This window comes from Heloderma suspectum, chromosome 2 (genome assembly GCF_057233095.1).
Source record: "Heloderma suspectum isolate Gila_16-S chromosome 2, 16-S_ref, whole genome shotgun sequence".
NCBI classification, from domain to species: Eukaryota; Metazoa; Chordata; class Lepidosauria; order Squamata; family Helodermatidae; genus Heloderma; species Heloderma suspectum.
In genome coordinates, this window is record NC_139459.1 from 73121371 (window position 1) to 73145019 (window position 23649).

The 23649-nt window shown below is 42.4% G+C and overlaps 1 protein-coding gene across 4 annotated transcripts in view; it reads left to right on the top strand.

Annotated features, from left to right (window-relative positions):
- The window catches only part of APC (APC regulator of Wnt signaling pathway), a 115071-nt gene that overhangs the window by 34838 nt on the left and 56584 nt on the right, over nucleotides 1–23649 (top strand). For 3 of the 4 annotated variants that reach the window (XM_084833870.1, XM_084833873.1, XM_084833871.1), the window contains 4 exons: nucleotides 4012–4096; nucleotides 6033–6234; nucleotides 20512–20620; nucleotides 22118–22231. In XM_084833870.1, the coding sequence (XP_084689996.1) occupies nucleotides 4012–4096; nucleotides 6033–6234; nucleotides 20512–20620; nucleotides 22118–22231 (510 nt within the window). The remainder of the gene's footprint in view (nucleotides 1–4011; nucleotides 4097–6032; nucleotides 6235–20511; nucleotides 20621–22117; nucleotides 22232–23649) is intronic. The other variant, XM_084833872.1, reaches the window with a different exon arrangement.

Here is a 23649-nt window from a genome sequence, read left to right on the forward strand (position 1 = left end):
TTTGTAATGGTAGAAAAATTCCCATTGGCACCTATGGGAGCTTGCTTCCTATTGCAAATAGCAGGCCCAAGAGCCCTGATTCAGATCAGGACTGCAGCGGAGACAAAGGGATAACGTTCCCTCACCCACTCCCTGCGCCACAGTCTCATTTGGTCTCAGGCCTTCCCACACCTGCTATTTGTTTTTCTTTATTAAAAGCCCCCAACAACTGTCACATCTATTCTGGCCTTAAGACATCCCCCTCCCGTTATGCTAGGGTTGTGGGAGTAGCCACCACCTGGTTAGCCCTAGTACACATGGGAGAGCCCACACTGTAGCTCTTCCTTATGCCCTATAGCATGCAGAGGAGGCATTGTGTGCTTCTTGTGTTATCCTAGTGGCACCACCTTGTGTAGGGGGAGTGCATGCAGAAAGGGATTCAGTCTCCCTACCAATTGTGTTGGATGCTAGTTCCTTCCCTCCCCAGTATTCTCTTCCTGGAGAGCTGTGCGTAGTTGAAGCAATGCCGGCTCACCTCCACTCCAGGGGGCTGAGGGCAGGCAGGCTGGCAGTTTTCTGTAGGAGGAGAAGTCTTCCTGGAACATCCACCACTGCTTGGTTGAGGAAAGAGAGGGAAGATGGTATTATCCACCACACATACTTTCCTGCCCCTTTAAGTGAGCTGCTTGGAGCTGTTGGACACCCCCCTGCTATGCTGATCACTTTGTATATGTACACCTTGTTGGGTTGGGTTTTACATATTGGAAGCTTAATGTGGCCAAAGGAAGCAGGAGCTGTATGCTACTATATTTATTTACATTTATTTCTAGGCAGTGATACATTTTGTTACTGGTGGTATCCAAAAGTTGTTGGTTCGAGGACAGACTCTTGAAGCATTTTAAAAGCTACATGTTGAAACAAATTGGTTGGATAATGGAATAAGCACATTTTCTACCTTCTTGAATAAGGTGCTTATTGTTGCTGCCATAATTTTTGGGTAGATGATTTTATCTCTGCACAAAATAAGGTATTTGTTTTGACAATAGGCTTACAGTAAAAAGAATAATAATTTTTACTATGGAAGATGATAGTTAATAAACACAGTAGTACAAAATGAATATAACTATTTCATAGTAAAATATAGTTCAAGTATATTCCTGGAATATTCTGATTTTGTTCCAAGCTGTCTTTCTTACAGTCCCTGGCTTTTCAAAGGTGCACATGTCAATATATTTCAGGGCATTCAGCCTTTTCGTAGTTGGTGAACAGGCAGGTCTGTCCTTGTTTTTCCATAAGATGTAGAACTATAGTAAGGCCTAGCTTTTAAAAATAATATGCCAGATATTATGCTTTAAAAACATAATCTGCTGGGCTGAAACATCCTGACAACCTAATGAAAGGAAGTCACAAGGAGCTCTGCATAGATTGATTCAACTCTTCATGTGCTTTCCTGCTTTCTGCCCCATGGTAGTAATGTGATCATTGTCTCTATACTATCTATGTTACATACATAGCTAAACATGAGCATAGAGTTTCTAGAAGGCCACAATAATCTCTGTGTCTACGACAAATAACTACTAATTGATAGAAACATATTCTGTCTAAGGAACATGACATTACAGTCAGGCTTTGACATTTTTGCTTGTCATGGTGAATGGTGCTAACCTCTGACAAGCATGATTAGCAACTAGCCTTCCTCCCAACTTTGAAGCTGCAGAAGTGGAGGGGGGTCATATCTACCCCCCAGCCCTAAGGTTGTGAGGAAGGCTGGAAGTGGCTTAACAACTGCATGGCCAAGGTATCCAGCAAGCTTCCTGCCTCTCTTTCCTGCTATGAATGAGGAAAGTGGTGTGTGTGTGTGGGGGGGGCTTCCTTAGTCCCTGCTCAACAGTGGTGTTTCAGATGTCGCAGCCCAGCATTGGCGAAGCCAGCACTCTCCTTACCTTTATCCCGCAGGAAAGATAGGCCTTTTTCTGCTGCTCAGCAGAGATGCTTTCAAACCCTCTGCTGAGTGTTGGCCAGAAGTGGAATGCTCCTGCCTGCCTTTCCTACAGGAAATATTGGTGGTGGTGGTGTGTATGTGTGTGTGTGTGGGCTTCTTAGCTTCTGTTGGGCAGAGGCACTCTTCTCTACCAAGCCAGCAGGATAGGGAAAGGAACCTGGTGGTGACCACAATTTTTGGCTTCACTAGCAAGGCCAGCCCCCAAATTGTAAAGCCCTGGTTATTGTAAGCTATGGTTGACCAGGCGTGAGTTCATCAAAGACAGCTCTATGTATGGAATGAAGATGTGCATTTATTAAGCAGTTGTGATTTCAGTTCCTTGTATTTGTGAAGCATTGGCAGCAAAGTAATGTGATGTCAAGAGATGGTATTGGGATTTTCCAGGAGGATGGTACCAACATCTGAGCAGACTTGGAACCAGTATGGTATGCAACAAATGGAAAACCATCTTGTGGTTACAAGCCAGTTTCTAAAGTGGCACCACCATGCTTTTGCTTAGTCAACCAGTCAAGACGGCAGTGCTTAGCAGTAGGAACTGACACAGTAGAGGTCAGATCTGGAATGTGCATTTTGAACTTTAAAGGGTCAGAGATGGTTCTTGACCTGCTGCACATATGTTCAGATCTTGGCTCTTCCCCCAACCCAAGACAGGCAGAACCTGATGGATCATGTGCATAGGGAGGATGAGGGAGCAACAGCAGCACTTACAGCAATACTGATGTATTGCTGGTAAAGGTTATACCAATACTTAGTACCACCCTATCTCTTCCCACCTTCACTTCTTGGTTGTGTTCCAGTTACGGATCTGTGCAGGACTGCTGCTTCACATAAGTATTGGGTTGGATCCTAAGAACTGCTTGGCAACTTTCCCCCATGTTCTCTGAATAGCCTCTCCTAGGTTGGGGTACTGTCTTGAATAGGATGGACTGTAGCACAGGGAGCTGCTGCGAGAGGAAGAGGAAATAACTGAGAATTAGGTGGAATTAAGCACCTTCCATGATTGAAGTTCACGGTGTGTTAGAACAGTAATTTTGCTTTTAGAACATTAATATGATTCCCATAATAACATTTTTGGTTCTAATATGCATGAATTGGTTTGCTATTTTCCTTCTTAAATCACAAAATGTGTGGTTTTTTTTGTATATATGTTGCATACTGTAAAAGCACTTCTGTTTTATATATATGGCACACTGCAAAACATTTAAATATATAAGTTAGGCAGACATTTCCTGAAAAATAACCAAGCAGTCATTGTGGATAAGAGATGTGCAGTTTTTTGATAGAACATAATTTCTAAGTCTAAATAAAGCAATTCCATAGATGTTCCTATATCAAAGAAATCACTGAGGGGTATCCTTTTAATTATTTAAAATGCTCATGGATTTATTGTGTCTATTACTTCTAAAAGCAGTTTAGAAAGGCAGGACAAATAAGCTTTTATAATGTAGAATTTTTGCCTTGTGGTCATGCTTTTCAATTTGCTTTAGCTATTGATGGTGCTTCTATAATTGAAAACCTTCTAGATCTCTTAACTGTCTACCTGAATATAGGCCATTGAGCATTATGAGACTGGAAGCCTCCACTGCTAGTTCTGTTCATTATGTTTTACTTTCTTATACTGTTTGATCACCAGTTCAGTTTTAATATAGATTTTGCAAACCTTAGTTTTATATATAGACTTTTAAAATATAATCCTTACCTTGTTTAGGTGTCAGACAGCTTTGATATATTGTGGTCCAATTTAGGGAAATTACAGAAAATCTTCTTATCCCCCCCCCCTTCTGTTTATAATTAGTTTAATAGTACTGAAACGTGGGTGCTTTTGTTGAATGTCTCATTTGAAATCTGTTTACTAAAATGCCTTATCAATTTCAGCAAAAACAATCTTCATGGGGAAAGGTAACTAAATAGTAAAACACATTGCTGTAGTCTAGTAGATCTGTTTTGGAGTGGGAGGTGTTACAAAGTAATAACCTTTGAATCTCATTATGGTGTGGTTTTCTTAATAATATGCTTTTTTTATTTTCTAGGAGGTGCTGAAGCAGCTGCAAGGAAGTATTGAAGATGAGGCAATGGCTTCATCTGGACAGATTGATTTCCTGGAACGTCTTAAAGGTAAACTTGGAAGAAGGCTAGTAGTCCTGATGCCTCTGTGCTACCTCCAGTGATCAGAGTTAGTAAGCTGAGGTATACCAGTTGCTGGGGAACATGGGCGGGAGGGTGCTGTTGCACTCATGTCTTGTTGTGTGTCTCCTGCTGACAGCTGGTTGGCTACTGTGTGACCAGAATGCTGGACTAGATGGATCCTTGGTCTGGTACAGCATGGCTCTTCATATGTTCTTAAGGCTACCTGTAAACAAGAGTTGTCACTATAGAGAATTCTTTATCTTAGATCAGGGATGGCCAACTTTGGGGGCCAGAAGTATATTTTGCTACATAAACTTGCTGTCTGGCAGACAGTCATACCTAAACCTGGGGTCACCTGGCAATAATGGGCTTCGCAGTTATAAAGCATATACATGGCATTGCATATGTTATCCCAATCTCTTAAAATGTGAAAATATTTTTTTCTTTATGAAAGTAAGCTAAACAAACATTTTATCACTAAGAATGGATGGATCTGCCAATGTTGGTTTCACACAATTCCTCGTTTTTCCAACCTTAAGCTTGTTTTGCACCATTTCTGAATCACTGCAATTTTAAAAAAATGCACATGAAAATTCATTCATATTTTTATGTGCATTTCTCCTAATATAGGCATTTTTTATTTAGTTATTTGTTACATTTCTGTACCGCCCTATAGCCAAAGCTGTCTGGGCGGTTTACAAAAATTAAAACATCAAAATACGACATACAAAGTTTAAAAGCTATTTATGTAAAAGCATACAGACAATATATACAAACAACATATGACTAAAAACAACTTTGAATTAAAAACAATTTAACAAAAAAAAAATAATCGAACAATAAAACAACACAGCTTAAAACAACACAGCTTAAAAACAGTATATAAGAGCCAGCAAAAGGAACAAGAGTTCTAAAAAGGGAAGGCCTGCTGGAATAACAGAATCTTTAATTCCTGCTTTTAAACCTTCAAAGGGGTCAGCAAGTGCATTAGAATAAATTAGAATTTATATACAAGTTGGGCTGGATACAGATCAGTGGTGTAGTGGTAAATTTTGCAGTGCAGGTACTCATCATGACAGTCCCATAGCCACGCCCCCAATGAAAATCCCAGAATTCAGGCGGCTGTATTGATTCATATCAACAAACCAGTTCTAGCAGTTTTCATCTCCATCAAGAGCACGTCTTTTGTAAAGCTGACGGGTCTTAATTTCCCATTCAAGAACGAGCCACCCCAAAATACTTTATGAAGACAATATCTTATTTCTGGGAAAATTCAGTGTCCCCTCAGCTACTTTGACATCCAGATAAGCTTAGAGGGAACAGGGAATTCTGAGGGAGATGGCAGTTGATGGCAGGGTTCCTGGTAATAAAAAGAGTACCAGTGATGCATTCCTGTAAGCCCTGGCTCCATTATACTACTGATCCGGTTTTAAGCTAGATCAACTGTGCTAGTGAAAGTGGACTCCCCTCACCCCACCAGCCCCCTCAGAATTCTACATGGTCAGGAGGCCCTGCTGAATGGGATGAGGTATGGTGTGGGATCCCTAAAGGTTAGGCAGAGGGACCTTCTGTGAGTAGAGCCCTTCCTCTTGCCGAAGGTCCCTTCCTCTCACAGAAGGCAGATCCTAGATCCAGTCTCTCCTTTAGAATTTGGTATGGTTGTGAGAGACCTGGTGAAATAGACTTGGATACATGGAATCTGGATCATAGACTGCCAGTTTACTATCCCCATCATACATTAATAATAATAATCCTCGCCAAGTCTGGTTTATTTGTATAACATTTTGTTTTTAGAATTTAATAGTTATTTGTTGTCCCATCTATTAGGGGAAGAAAAGATCATGCGAGAAACTAAGGTGTAAATGGCTTTTTTATTAACATACCTTTAGACATCTTTGCTCCAGTGTATTCTGTTTCTTTTCAGAATTGAACTTGGACAGTAATCACTTTCCTGGAGTGAAGTTAAGGCCAAAGATAACCATGCGTTCATATGGAAGCAGGGAAGGATCAGTTTCTAGTCGATCAGGAGAGTGCAGCCCTGTTCCCATGGGTTCGTTTCCCAGAAGAGGTTTTATGAATGGAAGCAGAGAGAGCACTGGTTATCTGGAAGAATTAGAGAAAGAGAGGTAATTTTTCATCCCAGATATGAAACGTTAAATAAAAATACTTTTCTTGCAGGAGGGACAAAAATATTTCCAGTCTTGTTTCTGGCATGGTATGCTGAATAAATTAGATTCCTGATTTCATTTTCACACGTCTAGGAACGTATGTCTAAACTAAAGCTGTATTAGTGAAGCTCTTTGCAGGACAGGGGATTCAAATGTGCAACATTTGTCTGCTGCTATACTCATAGATCTCTGTATTGAGCAAGGATTAGCCATGCTAGCTTAAGTGCTAGATGTGGGGGATGTTCTGCCACCACAGCAGCCCCATATTTGTGTAGTGGGAGCAATATGCAAATGGAAGCCTGTTTCTTTCATTGATGGGTGGTTGCAGGGGTGTGTGACTGATGCAGCCACTATTCGCCTCTTCCTTCCAATAAGCTGTTTAGCTGGAAATCTGGAATCACTATTGCCTTAACAGACCTCTGAATCAATAATATATACATTTCATTAACTTAAAGACTTACGAATATGCACATATTTCATAGTTGCCAATTACTTGTTTTATTTTTAATTGTAAATATCAAGGGTTTGGATCCAAAGGTAAGCATGCATGAGCAGAAGGCACTTCTCCGCATACACAGTGACAAAAGTGGGGATTTCCCCTGGCTGCAAACTCCTCTCCCCGCACACACACCACAAATTCATAAATATACACCACATTGCATGCCATTATGGAAGGTTCCCTGACCCTCAGGGGTTCTCTTCAGGCCTGCAGAGGGAAGGCAGGGGGACTTCAGGTACTCTTGGAAGTGCCTTCTGCTTGCAAACAGGGAGCCAAGCTGTGGATTATGGCAGGGGTGCGCAGACTTTTGGTTTGTGGGATCTACTCTTTTTTTGCCAGAGACTCAAGATCCACCAGCCAGAGCTTTTCACAATGGCAGCTTGGTGGGGTAGAGCCAAAACGGTGGCGTAGGCCAGAGCAGTAGATTTAGCCTCTGTGTGGCACATAGGTTGTCACAGATTTCTCCTGCCTGAAGCTTTCTCTCATTCCAAGTGACAGTAATAGTTAAAATAGTACTACACAGACTTACAGATCCAAGTTTGCTGGGCATCACATTATATCCAACTATTAATAAACTTCTCGGCATCAGAGAGGACAGTGTTTTGTACCTTGTATACCACCTTTCTAAGAGGAAGTAAGACAGAAGTCATCACTCTATGTGCACAGAGCTTTTTGTTTCCAGAGAAACTCTGGGGTTGGTCTCATATTTTAGAATTTAAGATGCTGGATTTGAGTTTAAAGAGAGCAATTGTATGCTTTCAGAACAGAACTCCTGAAATTGGAGGCTCCGCTCCTTCCTGTGGCCTGTCAGCAAGAGCTGACAGGATGGAAATTAGAGGAAGGGAGGGCTTTCAGTATGGGCAGTATTCAGCAGTATTCATGGATGGAGGAAAACATCCATCCATCCATCCAATTGCTGGCAATGGGAGGAAAACATTTAGATGCACTCTTGAGCACTTCTACACGTTTCCTGGGAATAAGGGTGTTGTCGCCCTTGACACATCCATTTCCCCCCCCACCCGAACGAGGTTGAAGTTTCAACCTTGTAGAGAGAGCCACTGTGGAAATCTCTTCAGTGGCTGGGTGGAGCCAGGAGAGGGACTCTGACATTGGAAAACCCCCTCTGAGGTTGGAGCTCTGTCTATAGCCTTGCAGGGGTTTTTCTAAACAATTTTATGGCCCCTGGGATGCTATCTCAGGACTATAGGATTGTTTTCTAAGTCCCCAATGAAATCAAAGTATTCTTTTGTATCTTATTTACTTTTTGCATCTTACTTTATAATTAACTAAACTTCACAATTATTATTATTTACAGTAGACTTCTATATCTTTCACAGCACTGCATAATCATACTAAACCTTTTTAGTGGAAAATGCCCTCTATATGAGCATTCATGCAAGCCAACCAGAAAGTGTAGAGGGAATTCAGAGGTTGTGGGAACATAACAGAAAACAACTTGTATTCTTGTTTCTTGTAAAAATTTGAGAGAGGTCCCTTTTAGACCTTAAGATAGTCAGTTGCAGTTTATTTTTAAAAATCTGTCTTCATATAAAATGGTTTGATGTATGTTTCATATAGCGTGGCCTCCAGTACATTAATGTTGCAAACTGAAAACTAGAAGAATGGACACTTTGCTATACAGTCAGTTAACTAGTATGGTTATTCTGCTTTAAATGTGTATATTGGTCAGACAGGCTCATCAGGCGGCATTTTGACTTAGAAGATTTGAGTCAAACTCAGAACATTTTATTTATGTTAGAAGCAATACTGCAGAGATTGTTTTTAAGGTTAAGAACTATAGCACTCCTGGCTACCTTAAGGCCTACATAAAATGACCTAAGCTTCTCAAGCTCGTTTCCACATCATATGCTCAGGAATCACATGCGTAACTAACTGCTGAGTTTGACGAGACAGCCAGCAAAGTAAATTCTTGGATAAAAATGAATTATTCAGGGAAAGTGTTGGAGCATACTTTATGAATAGACATACTTGCATTTCCAGAGATATTTCATCTTACACATTTCACAGAATTTATTAAAGGGATTGATACATACTGGAAGGGTGGATCCGCTGCTGATTGTATAATGAATTACAAACAACTTTGCTAATATTCAATACACAATATTTATCTCTGTTGTTATATTTACATTTATGTATTGCCTATTTGCTAAAAAGCCATCAAAGCGGTGGACAACAATTTAAAACAATAAGGGTGCAGTCCTATGGGTTGCGCCCTGGGTACTCATAAGCCCCCAGACTTGGAGGCTTACGGGTATTCTATGCAGAGATGGAGGCGCCTTGCAACTGCCTCTCTGCATTTTAGCTAGACAGGCGATTTTGCCTCTCCAGAGGAAGCTTCAGGGAGGGGGACGGAAGGAGGGTGGGGTGGCCATAGGAAAGATTGTAGGAATGTCATCCCGGTCTCCTCCCCTGCCCCAGGAATGCCCCCTTCTCCGCGTCATTGCTCTCTGTTCTACAACTGTGAAGAAGCAGCTGTCGCGGTTCTCTCTATGCTGGCTACAAGGGGGAGGGAGAAGGGCAGGGGGCACGACCAAAACATCCTATGTCCCCCAGACGCTGTTTAGGGGACATAGGATTCCTTCTTAAAAAACCAGAACATTAAAAACAGTAAAGCATTTAGTATATCCAAACTTTACCTAGTCTACGCCTGTTTCAATATTTAATGAAATAGGGTCCAATTTATGTGAAAAGTCTGTACCAAATTCATCTTCCCATCTCATAACAATTTTAGCTGCTAATTTTGTGCATAAGTATGATAGTCCGTTATCTTCTTTTGCCGTTAATCAGTTGACAGAGTATGAGTTGTTCCCCAAACTTTTGCTAACATAATCCGGGCTGCAGGTAACAAGTACATATTCTCTAGCCATCTGGTCTTCAATATATTCCCAAATATGGTTACAGGATTTATTTGCAGCTCAAAACCTGCAACTCATTTAATGCCACTGATGATCTCTTACCAATATTTCTTAAGCAGATTACAATAAGACCCCTTCTGCTTCGTCCAACTAGGGATGTTGGAGAATTCCACCATGGATTCCAGGGAGGCCCAATTCCAGTGCATTTGGCCCCCCGGAATCCGTGGCGGAACGAAGCAACCCCCCCCCCCCCCGAAATGGACCCAGAACGGATCCTACCTGTTTGTGGCTGTCCGATGCTCTGTGAATGGCTGCCGTGTCTGTGGCTGCCATTCGCCTTCCCACAAATGGCCCTGAAATATATACATATATTTATAAATATATACGTAGCCTATCACGGCAATAGGCAAGAACGCAAATGGCAGCCGCTACGCCATTTGTGCTCCTGTCTTTTGCTGTGATAGGCTACGTAAATATATACGTAGCCTATCATGGCAAAAGACAGGGACACAAATGGCGGCAGGTATGGCAGCCACCATTTGCGTCCCTGCACAGCCCAGCAGCGGCCGGGTGTCCGGCTGCAGGCAGCCCCGGCCGGTGGCTCTGTGGAGTTGCCGCGGAGTGGAGCCGGCCGGGGAGGATTTCGCGGGGAGGGACAGAGCGCCTCCCCCCCCACTGCGGATGACCCTGGATGAAACCAGGTAAGTGTTTTGTACATCCCTACCTCCAACACACACTTGTTATGGCTGGAAACAGTCTAGATAATTTAGCTGGAGTATAAATGATACTACTTTAAAAAAATATTTTGCATTTACATCTAATACATATCTAAGATTATTTATACACACAAACGTCCATTGTTCATCCAGTATCATCATATTAAATCATCTTTCTCCATAGGCTCCTGGAGGGCATTACTTAACTTTGGGATGACACCTCCCTCCCTAAGCAGGACCATATTGTTGCTTTTTCATGGGGAGGGGCCACCCAGATGTCCTACACTGACACTGCCTAGCAAGCTGCATGGCTGGGTCAAGTTTTCTTAAGAGCCCAACTCTAGTTGCTTTTTCTAGACCTTTTTTCTTTTGTAGGCTTCTTCTTAACCTCCCCCCTCCCTCTTGACAAATCCTAAAAAGGGACTACAGGGATCTTCAGGGGTGAGATTATCACTGGTCAGGGGGAGCCCTTCCCTCCCTTCTAATTGGACAGGGGCAGGGGCCCACAGCCGGTGTAGCAGTGGTCTCCTGCCTCATAGGCTAGTGTTCCAGCCAAAGACTGGAAGAACCAAAGGAGAGGAGTGGCTGGAATCCAAGGCTCCCAGTGCTGGATTTGTCCCTGTTCTTTCTCTTTCCATAAGGTAGGTGGGGACTGAATCTATTGGAATCACCCTCCTGCCTGCAGCCTTATGGTAGGAAAGCATGTCAAACCTCATTGGGTGCCTTCACAGAGGATATGCAGGAGGGGTCAGGGCCTTGCGGCCAGGTCATCAAGTTGACGCTGAACCTAGAGCAGTGCCAACAGGAGGAGGAGGCGAGTCCTATCCATGATGCCTTTCCTCTTTCATTGCCAGACCTATCCTGGTTTACTGTATGGGTGTGCCTTATGACACAATAGATACAACGGTCCCTACCCATGGGAATAGCCAGTGGGTTGCAGGGCAGCTCCAGGTCCACTCCTCCTCCTTTCAAAAAGAGAGAGACCAAAAGAAAGAAGGGAGGCCATGGGGCAGGCATCCAGACCAAACAAAAGCACAAAAAGGACCAAAAGCCCCACTCCAAATCTTTGTCCTCTAGTACTAGGTCTTCACCCCCAGATCTAATTCCAATGGTCTGAGAGCCCCCACTTCCACCCACACATCACTCAGAGACCTGTAGCATTGGGTAAAAGGAAAAAGCTGTTTCATATCCCACCCTCACCCTTGGGTATCAGCATCTTAAGAGCAGAAAACTGTTGCAGGGAGTAGAACCCCTATCAGATTCTAGTGAGAAGGAAGAAGGAGAATGGTCAGAGGAAGACATAGTCTCCTGCCAACCGAGGCAAGTTTTTTTTTCCTGCTCACCTCTTTTCTGCTTTATTGGTGAAAGTGCACCACATACTCCAGCTTACTGAAGAGTAGCCTAATCCTGAAGAACAAATGGCTGCCCCAGCTCCAACAGGGACTAAATGGTCCCCCCCCCCCCCCAGGGGTCACCTTAACCTATGACTGTGCTCCTTCTGGAATCCTTTGAAAGGGTCTGGAAATTGGAATGAGCCAATCTATCCAAGACCAAACTAGTCCACAAACTTGCTAATGGAGCTTATGCTCTGCTGCCCAAGGCTATGGAGCTGCTCAATGGTCTCATGCTTGCAAACAGAGAAGGATAGCACAGTGACCTACTTTTAAAAGAGAGTCAAGGTAGCGTTGCATCAGAGGTTTGAGACCTGAGCTGCAGCCTTTTCCAGGGTCCTTTTCCTGGATGATTTATCTCTAGGCAGAAGAAATGGCAGTGGCAGATTTCACACCCATGCCACACAAAGATGGACTCAAAATGATTGCCCTTCCTGCGGAGCTGGTGAACTCCTCCCTGGATGTCATCCAACTCAATGCAAGAACTATGGCTGCAAGCCCTGTAGTGAAAAGCTGCATCTGGTTCCGTAACTTGGATGTGGACCCAAAGTCCCAGATCCAATTAGCCAGTTCACTGTTTGAAGAAGTCACACTGTTTGGTCAGGTGCTGGAGGCAGTTCTTATTGAGACAAAATATAAGAAAAAGGCCCTCACTACAGCAAAGGAGGAGAAGGAGGACCAGGAATTAAATTCTAATTCTTCCAAACCAACAGGAATGTCACCAGACCCCTCTGGCTCTTCCAGAGGTTCCAGCTACACTTCCTCCTCTAGAATCATGAAGGAGAGAAAGAAACACCACTCCGCCTGACACCAACAGTACCACTGCAAAACATCAGATTGGGAAACAGCTTTTGCTCATTGCACATGTATGGGGCCAAACTACATTAGACTTATGTGGGAGACAAGGTTTCAGGGCTATGCCCTGGAATTTGCTTTTCAACCCAGAAACAAAGAAGTGGAGGAGGCAATTTTTGGTGATTCCTCCTTTCCCCTGCAACTCCCTGTGCTCCCTGAAAATCTCATCCAGAAGGTTGGGGAACCCTCCAGAACAGTGTGGGAGGTGGCCTTGGGGTAGTTGACAAAAAACACCTTCCATCCATGTGATGAATGTTCATTTAACAGTGGACGCCTCCACTGGATTAGATTCCTGTGTGTGAATGGAGGAGCCCCTTCCATTTGTGGAGAGAGTTGTATTAATTGAACCCCAAATCTCTTTTGAAGTAATTATGTGGTAATAACTATGTCTGTGCACTGAAGCTTCTTCATTTCCCTTACCCTGTGTTTATACGCCATTGAAGGTAACAGCAAAAGTCTGCTAACTGGTGATGCTAGGGTATGTGATCAGTTAGGATGTACTTTCAAGCCCCATGTGCCTATGGAAGTTTCCTGTGTGGCATGTTGGATTCCAGGTATACCAAAACAGAAGAGAAAATATTCTCAGGTGTCTGAAAGAAAACTTTTATCATGCCATTTTTTTTTTTAGGCACCTGAGAATATTTTTTTTTCTCATCTGTTTTGGGACACATAAGTGCCTTCCTCTCTTGCCGTGTCCTGGATTCCAGGAATAGTCAGCAATAGTTGTTGTTGTCGTTCAGTTGTTTCCAACTCTTCGTGACCCCATGGACCATAGCACGCCAGGCCTTCCTGTCCTGAACTCTCTCCCGGAGTGTGCTCAAGTCCATATTCATTGCATCGGTGATGCTATCTAGCCATCTCATCCTGTGCCGTCCCCTTCTCCTTTTGCCTTCAATCTTTCCCAGCATCAGGCTCTTTTCTAGTGACTTTTCCCGTCGCATTAGGTGGCCAAAATATTTGAGCTTCAGTTTCAGTATCTGTCCTTCCAATGAGCAGTCAGGGTTGATTTCCTTTAGGATGGACTGATTGGACCTCCTTGCAGTCCAGGGGACTCGTAAGAGTCTTCTCCAACACTACAATTCGAAAGCATCGATTCTTTGGCGCTCAGCCTTCCTTATAGTCCAGCTCTCACAGCCATACGTTGCTACTGGGAAAACCATAGCTTTGATTATATGAACCTTTGTCGGCAAGGTGATGTCTCTGCTTCTTACTATGCTGTCTAGGTTTGCCATAGCTTTCCTCCCAAGGAGCAAGCGTCTTTTAATGTCATGGCTACAGTCACTGTCTGCGGTGATCCTGGAGCCCAAGAAAATAAAATCTGTCACTGCTTCCATTTCTTCCCCTTCTATATGCCAGGAAGTGATGGGGCCAGATGCCATGATCTTAGTTTTTTTAATGTTGAGTTTCAAACCAGCTTTTGCACTCTCCACTTTCACCCTCAACAAGAGGCTCTTGAGATCCTCTTCGCTTTCTGCCATTAGGGTGGTATCGTCTGCGTATCTGAGGTTGTTGATAATTCTCCTGGCAATCTTAATTCCGAGCTGTGATTCATCCAACCCGGCGTTTCTCATGATGTACTCTGCATATAAATTAAATAAGCAGGGCGACAATATGCAGCCTTGTCGTGCTCCTTTTCCAATTTTGAACCACTCGGTTGTTCCATGTCCGGTTCTTACTGTTGCTTCTTGTCCCTTGTACAGGTTTCTCAGGAGACAGGTAAGGTGGTCTGGTACTCCCACCTCTTTAAGCATTTGCCAGAGTTTGTTGAGATCCATACAATCAAAGGCTTTAGCGTAGTCAGTGAAGCAGAAATAGACGTTTTTCTGGAATTCTCTTGCTTTCTCCGTGATCCAGCAAATGTTGGCGATTTGATCTCTAGTTCCTCTGCCTCTTCGAAACCCAGCTTGTACTTCTGGTAGTTCTCGGTTCACATACTGCTGAAGCCTAGGTTGTAGGATTTTGAGCATCACCTTGCTGGCATGTGAAATGAGCGCAATTGTGCGGTAGTTTGAACACTCGTTGGCATTGCCCTTCTTTGAAATTGGAATGTAAACTGACCTTTTCCAGTCTTGTGGCCATTGTTGAGTGTTCCAAATTTGTTGGCATATTGAATGCAGCACTTTAACAGCATCATCTTTTAGGATTTTAAATAGCTCAGCTGGAATACTGTCATCTCCGCTAGCTGTGTTGTTAGTAATGCTTCCTACGGCCCACTTGACTTCACTGTCTAGGATGTCCAGCTCAAGTTCAGTGACCGCACTATCATGGCTATCAGGAATATTCAGATCTTTCCTGTATAGTTCTTCTGTGTATTCTTTCCACCTCTTCTTAATCTCATCTGCTTCTGTGAGGTCCCTGCCTTCTTTGTCCTTTATCATGCCCGTCTTTGCACAAAAGGTTCCCTTGAGATCTCCAATTTTCTTGAAAAGATCTCTAGTCTTTCCCATTCTATTGTTTTCTTCAATTTCTTTGCATTATTAATTTAAGAAGGCCTTCTTGTCTCTTCTTGCTATTCTCTGGAACTCTGCATTCAGTTGGATATATCTTCCCCTTTCTCCCTTGCTTTTCACTTCACTTATTTCCTCAGCTACTTGTAAAGCTTCATCAGACAGCCACTTGGCTTTCTTGCATTTCTTTTTCTTTGGGATGGATTGAGTTGCTGCCTCCTGAACAATGTTACGGACCTCTGCCCATAGTTCCTCAGGCACTCTGTCTATCAGGTCTAATCCCTTAAATTTATTCCTCACTTGCACTGTATATTCATAAGGGATATGATTTAGGTCATACCTGAATGGTGTAGTGGTTTTCCCTACGTTCTTCAATTTAAGCTGAAATTTTGCAATAAGAAGCTCATGATCTGAGCCACAGTCAGCTCCAGGTCTTGTTTTTACTGACTGTATAGAGCTTCTCCATCTTTGACTGCAAAGGACATAATCAATCTGATTTCGATATTGACCATCTGGTGATGTCCATGTGTAGAATCGCCTCTTGTGCTGTTGGAAAAGAGTGTTTGCTATGATCAGCGTGTTCTCTTGGCAAAATAGGACAACTCTATTTGTTCTGCTTCATTTTGTACACCAAAGCCATGCTTGCCTGTTATCCCGGTGATTTCTTGACTTCCTACTTTAAACATTCCAATCCCCTATGATGAAGAGGACATCTTTTTTTGGTGTTAGTTCTAGAAGGTGTTGTAGGTCTTCATAGAATCGATCACCCTCAGCTTCTTCGGCCTCAGTGGTTGGGGCATAGACTTGAATTACTGTGATGTTGAATGGTTTGCCTTGGATTCATACTGAGATCATTCTATCATTTTTGAGATTGTACCCCAGTACTGCTTTTCCCACCCTTTTGTTGACTATGAATGCTACTCCATTTCTTCTAAGGGATTCTTGCCCACAGTAGTAGATATAATGGTCCCCTGAATTAAATTTGCCCATGCTTGTCCATTTCAGTTCGCTGATTCCCAAGATGTCGATGTTCAGTCTTGCCATCTCATGTTTGAGATGAGCTCAAACCTCCAGCTTACCTTGATTCATTGATCTGACATTCCAGGTTCCTAAACAATATTGTTCTTTACAGCATTGGACTTTCTTTTCACCACCAGACACCTCCACAGCTGAGTGTCCTTTCGGGTTTGGCCCAGCCGCTTCACTCTTTCTGGCGCTACTTGGAAATACCCTCTGCTCTTCCCCAGTAGTATATTGGACACCTTCCGCCCTGAGGGGCTCATCTTCCAGCATAATCTCTTTTAGCCTTGTGATACGTTCCATGGGGTTTTCTTGGCAAGAATACTGGAGTGGGTTGCCATTTCCTTCTCCAGTGGACCACATTTTATCAGACCTCTGCACCATGACCTGTCCGTCTTGGGTGGCGCTGCACGGCATAGCTTATGGCTTCATTGAGTTATGCAAACCCCTTCGCCACAACAAGGCAGTGATCTATAATTTCCTGACTTCCAGTCAAGATGGCACAGTGAGCAGCAGCACTCCAGTGAGATCTGGCAACTCTGCTCAATTTCACCAGTAAGATCCTGGTACTGAGAGCTGGAAAGCAGTATTTTCTTCATGTCTGGGAACCCCACACTACCACCTTCAAATTTAGTTTTCCTGCTGCAGAAATATTATCCAGAGCAAATAAACCCTGCATGATACAGAACCAGCTGACAGCCAAGACAACCACACCTGAAGAGATTACTGAGGGGTTGGGGTAAGGCAGGGGTCCCCAACCTTTTTGGACCCCTGGGTACATTTGGGAATTTGAGATAACTGTTGTGGGCACCACCACAAAATGCCTAATCAGTGGGTTACCACTTTGGTGTCTACCTTTTGCGTCTATGGATCTTAGACCGCATCTTCTTCAGCAAAAACCTTTGTTTCATGTCTATTGGATGCTACAGGGTCTCTTTAATAAGGGACTGTCTAATTCAGATAACTGCTGGCAGTGCGATACAGCTAACATTTCTTTTAAACATATGTTTTAGCAGTGTAGTCTTTGCTTCTTTTTGCGGGGGGTTATTACACAGAAAAATTTGTACCGGAACACATTTTATTCACTCATGAACACGCTCTTAAATTACTTACCTACTTCATGGAAATTAACAAATGGTCAGCGTAAATGGATTCTCTGCGCCCTCTCGACAGCTAAAAGACTGGTATTACAACATTGGAAAGAAAAACACTCACCTCCTATAATCCAATGGATTGAGGATTTTACAACACTTTCAGTATTTGATGGGGTGGCACATAGACAACACCTTCAAATGGATACTTACTTGGATATTTGGTCCACTTTTGTTGCAGCCGAAGTACAGTTGCTAGAATGTTGTATGCACTTCATACAAATCCATGTATGTATATCAAAAAAATGAGGGGTGTTTTTTTTAAAAAATAATAATAATAATTTTCGGTTGCCTGCTGGGATCTTGGGCACCATGTTGGGAATTCCTGGGGTAAGGGAACTCCTAAAAGCAGTGTCAGGAGAGTTGTCATCATCCAATTCCTCTGTTACCACTCTCAAAAACCCAGTGCGGCAAATTACACTGTGGAGATGTAACTCTCGAAAGCAGATGACTTGGAAGACTCCACAGCAGCTGTGCTGGAGGCCCTGGAGTTCAGCAGTTTTGTGCTCCAAGCTAAGGTATCAGTTTTGGAAGAGAGCTCCTACAGAAATAATTTAAGGATTTTTGGGGGGAGGGATCTTCAAAAGAGAGGAGCAAGGCAATCCCACTGCCTTTATTACAACTCTTAATTCTGCTGGTAGACTACCTTGTAGAAATTGAGAGGGCCCACAATTTGCTGGGGCCCCAATTGCAAGATACAAATTGCCCACAGTAAAATATTGCTTTTACCATAAAGTTTCTCTGCTTTACAACAAACAATCTATTAAAATGTGCCCAGGACAAAGGATATCTTAAATGGAGAGGAGCACAATCCAAAATCATGTTTTTTCCTGAGAATGCCCAAAAGATGGTGGAGCTTTGTAGAGCTTTGATGGGAGCAAGATGAATCGCTGCCTTTGTACCTTCAAGGATCTAGTGACTGGTGCTGCTGACTTAGTAACCCACCCTACTGTACCCTTCTTTATTCTTTAGCTTTACTTGGCATTAATGACCCCTGAATGCAATTGAAACATTTCCTTGTGTGGACATTTGAACCCATGCTTGCCCTACTCCTGGGCAGGACCGCTTTGAGAGAATACTGGAGTGGCCCTCGCAGGAATATTGACTATTTACAGATTCTCTTCCTTTTTCTCTGCCCTTCTCTCTCTTCCATTGCCCCACCAATACCTTTCCTAGACTACCCATCCTACCAGTGACCACAAGAGGGGAGCATTTCAACACATAATGAGTCAATTCTGGCTCATGGGCCCAACTGTATAGTTTAAACGTGTAGATGAACCGCATTTTTCATTGGTGTTATTTTTTGCAGATGTATTGATAACTACATTCAGTGACTGACTGAGTTCTGATTGGTTGTCGTAACATGTGGCAAGTGTCTGGAAAACAGTGACCTGGCTAGTGGAGCCTTTGGAATTAAACAGTCCACTTGATCAAACAGTTCACTTAACAATCTTTTTCTTGCTTCTGTTTTTCCTGTCAAGTCAGCCTCCCGTTTCTGCCTTTCTGCCTTTCTTGATGCTGCCTCTGAATACACCTGACTGGGTAATCCAGAGTGGTATTGGGGCTCCCCGATGGGTTCTGCTGCCACTTACCTGGAAGTAATGTACAGCTTTATGCATGGGACTTGTGCATTTCTGTGCATGCTTTTTGTTATCTTTTAAAGATTTATTCTTTTAATTTTACCCATCAGTAAGGGTTAGGCCTGACTGATTTTTCCTTCTTGGTTCATCATCAAGGCTTATTACAGCCTGCATGGGAAATTCAGATCATGTTCTGCTGAAGACCTTACTGCCCTCGCTATATTTGAACACAGCATACCACTGGCAACAACTAATTGACACCTATTTGGACTGCCTATATGGATATGTACACTTAAGCCTTACCTTGGAAATGATCAACCCATCTGTACACGTGTCTTCTTTTTTCTCTACCTTGCAAACTGGAATACCCTGTTTTTGTTGTTGGGCATGTTAAACAAACTGAAAAACACAATAAATATAATTTCTCCATAAAACAACACGAACTGGTGTCTTCGCCTTTCCCTCTTGGAACCATGAATATCTCACCATACAGGATTGAAGGGCTTCTTTGGACATGCTGAATTGCTTTTGCATGCCGAGGTGGCTTCTGAAATGTGTTCTTTCATCAACGGACTCCTACGTTACGTTGCTTTTAAAGCTCCCATGAATTTTATTTCAAAAAGCTTGCCATATGGGATGGTGATGGCTATTCAAGAGTATAGAAGTCAAAAGGTCCCTTGGGCATGTAAAACCTGGTTCTTTGAATCCTGGCCCATGTTGGTAAGAATCCCTATACTCTGCAAGAGAATGATTGGCACGTGCTGTTAAAAAAAGGGGAAACAAGGAAAAAATGGCCCTGCATTGTGTGTTCTAGAGCTGCCCAAGATTGGACCAACAAGTGTAACGATTTTTAATTTTTTTTATGTTGGTGCTTTCCATTCCCTCTGAGAAAAGATTGATAAATTCAAACAACTAGATTGTTTTTAAGTCCCACTGATCCTCCTGTGTATCATTTTATTATCTGTGATACTATGTCAGTCTTGATACATTCTCTATAATCTTTTAAACCCCCCCACTACATTTCCTTTCCTATTGCATGTTAAATCTGTTTCCTGCATTTATGTCTCTCAGTCCAGAAGAGAGTACTGAGGTGAGTGAAATCAGAGTACTAGAAAGACTACAGAAATATCAGATGTGACTATTGTAGATGGTTGGGAATTTGTGAATCTGTGTACTTGTAAAGCACCATCTTGCCATCTAAAAGATAACAGCAAGTTGTTGAACTGTTGATAAATTGACAGTATAAAGAATAAATAATTTTAAGGTAATTAAAATGTAAGGAAATTGTTGTTTTTACAGTACTTAGATTAGTACAGATTTAACCATCAACTTTCATGCCTATTCTCACCCACAGTGTTCTCATACAGAAGAATAAGGATTCCGGGGTGTGTGTGTGTGTGTTTTTTTTTTCTCTCTCAGATTCTATGTGCAATAGAAAATAAGATACAAATATGTTCGTTTGGAAATACTTCTAGAATTGCTTCGCAAATATTCTCCTTTTCTTTTTAGTGGTAGAAACTGAGCCATATTCAGAATGCATTGCTAATGATGGCGCATCAGATGAATGGAAAAGTCAGGAAGAGAAACCTAGTTCATTGCACCAGATTTCTCCCACATAGGCCCCATTTGTATAAAAACTATTACCCAACTTCTGGCAGCTAATAGAGCATAATGGCTGAAACCTGTGTCTTCATTTATAGATCTCTCTTGCTTGCTGAGCTTGAAAAAGAAGAAAAAGAAAAAGACTGGTATTATGCTCAGCTTCAGAATTTGACGAAAAGGATAGATAGCCTTCCTCTTACTGAAAACGTAAGTAATAGCAACTTATTCTGTCTCATACAGCCAATATTATGTGTAGGCCTTCTGTTTTACAGTGCTTTGGAAATACGTTAACTTTCATGCAAAGGTACATACACTTTCTGGGAATTTCCTGTGTAAAAGTGAAAACCTACACAACTATACCAATATCAGCTCTAATTTGCTTTTACAATATCAATATGGAAGGGGAAAACATCAAGCTATCTGCCCTCATCCCTCCCTTCCAGAGAGGAATTTGTTCTACTTTTATCCAGTCTTATGCAATACATTATTAGCAATTATTTGGCAGTCTTCATATTTGCTTAAATAATTCTGCGAAGCAATTTTATCTACAAAGGAAGCTGTTAATCCAGGATAACATTTAACTCAAAGAATTCCACATTATGCCAATCTGCAGACATGACTGGTATGGTTTATGAACTCTGTTGTGGGCATGCTTTGTTGGGAAATTCACCTGTTTGTGAGTGAGCAGCTCCCACTGATAAGATTCAGGGTTATATGTATTGTATACATCTGTATACGCTATCTATATTCTGCATTGTGGCATAATATCTGGCTTATCGAGAGCTGTTTTTTTTTTTTTTTTAAGCAATTTCAAGACTTCATCACAGGAGATAAACCATAAATAAAATCTGAAGATGTGACACGTTGTCTAGGGTCTCAAAACATTCTTGTTTTATTTAAATATGTAAGGGTGGCATCCTATGCATGTTTAGATAGAAAAAAGTCCTACACTTAGTTGTAGGATTTTTTTCTGTCTAAATATGCATAGGATTGCACCTTAACTCACTGTATCACAAGCACTGCGTATAAAACAATCAAAGGATAGAGCTTCTGTGGGCTGCACAACTTCATATTTTCCCACATATTCCAAAACCCCAAATTAAAGGAAGATGAGAAAAGGGAGACAGTGTGACTGAGAAGAGAATCCCTTCTGTGGTTTGTTTTCCTGTGTCTGTTCCCGCATCATCCAAAGAAATTTCAAGAGGAAAATAGGGGTGTGTAGGGCCTGTTGATTGGCAGACATGTGAGCACTGCTTATTACATTAGGGGAGAGAGAATGAGAGGTGTACAAAATGGACAACAAATATTTTCATGGCCCTTTACATGTTTATAGATTTCATTTTATGAATGGCGTTGTTTTGACAGTGTAGCTTTCTGTCATATTGAGAAAGGTACATTCTCATTAGGTTTTGTTCTAACCTATAAAGATTAGGAGCTGGTTCACATGTAATGAGAAGCCATTGTGGGTGAATTTCCTCATGGGGATTCTCACTGCAGCGCCAGCCACCATTTGGAAAATTCAAGCTGTGGTGGGGCTGCGCCACAGCTTGTTGTTATATGCGAACCCAGTGAGGGTGGATTCTTGGGGTGGTCATGTGTGAACCAGGTCTAGGTCTACATTTTTGAATTCCTTGTTTAGGTCATGTGAATAGAATGTTAGCATCATAATCGACTGGACTTGTTTTATTTTTTGTTTGGTTCTAGTTCTCTTTGCAGACAGATATGACCAGAAGACAGTTGGAATATGAGGCAAGGCAGATTAGAGCTGCCATGGAAGAACAGCTAGGTACTTGCCAGGATATGGAGAAGAGGGCCCAGGTAATTATGTATCAGGGTTTTGCAAAAAATAAAATATTTGTCTGTGCCAACTGCATTAGTTAGCTTTAGTAAAACAAACATTTAAAATATTATATATTTAAAGCTGGTTGGGAAGGAAATACTGTCCCCCTTACAATATTTTTGATAGTGATACAGTAAGCAAAATAACTACAGTGCAAAATAATGGGAACAGTGGCACTGGTTTTTAAATATTAGTATTACAAATATAATGATAATTTCATAGGATGCAGTGACAGAACTGTAGCTTTTTGACTTAAACAAAAATCAAATATCTGTGCCTAGCTTAGTTTTTTCTTCCTGTGCCTGTGTCTCAGTGCCTCATCTCCAGCAGCCTCTTCAAATAATATTCCTCTGCCTAGAGCTTGTGTGTACCTCTCTCTGCATCTTGCACCCCTTTCCCTACTCTTCTTGCTGGGAGATATAAGATTTCCCCTTACATCCCAGAATAACAGAGATCCTGAGCCCAAATAACCATAGGACCTCTTGATTTGAATATTCACTTTTCATCACAGTAAGGATACCCAGGGTTGGTGAAAGTGCAGAAGTCAGTGTAATAGCCCTGAGTCACATAGTCGCTGCGGTTCCTTGACCTTGGTTCTGCAGTGTTTAGTGACGCAGGAGAGTTGTTCTTCATTACCTTGCTCTAGAGAAGTGCTTCAAAACCTCTATTGTGGCAATTGACATTCCAAAGGCTATTTAACATTGAAAAATCATTATTGACCAGCAGTGCACCTATATATGTGAAAGTACTTCTCTTAAGATCTACTAAAAAATAAGAGGACATGAACTGTGCCAGTCAAGCGTGTCTAAGTAAATTCATATGTACAAAACATAAATGATTTGTCTTTCTACAGTCACAGTAGGCAATTGAATGCATTATTGTCTTTTTGTAAGAACATAAGAAGAGCCATGCTGGATCAGACCAAGGTGCATCTTGTCCAGCATTCTGATCACACAGTGGCCAACTAACTGCCTGTGGGAAAGCCACAAGCAGGACATGAGTACAACAGCACCCTCTTGCCCATGTTCCCCAGCAACTGGTGTGTCCATGGTTTACAGAACCTCCATCTATCTTTCCAGGAAATCACTCCACCTTGAAGCAGACCTTGAGGGGTTGCACCTGGGATTGGGCCATACAGACAGATTGTGGATGCTGCAGGTGTACCACTCGGCCTGCTACCTGGTAACCTCCCTGACCAAGCTGGCAGAATTGGTCTCAAGTGTGGTGGTGGATGAACCCAGGAATGGTGGCTCTGGGTGACTTTAACTTCCATGCTGAAGCTGTCTCTGGAGCTCTGGCTCGGGACTTCATGGCCTCCATGACAACCATGGGGCTGAGTCAGTTTGTCATCGGCCCAGCACATGAAGCGGGGCATACCCTTGATTTGGTCTTTGCT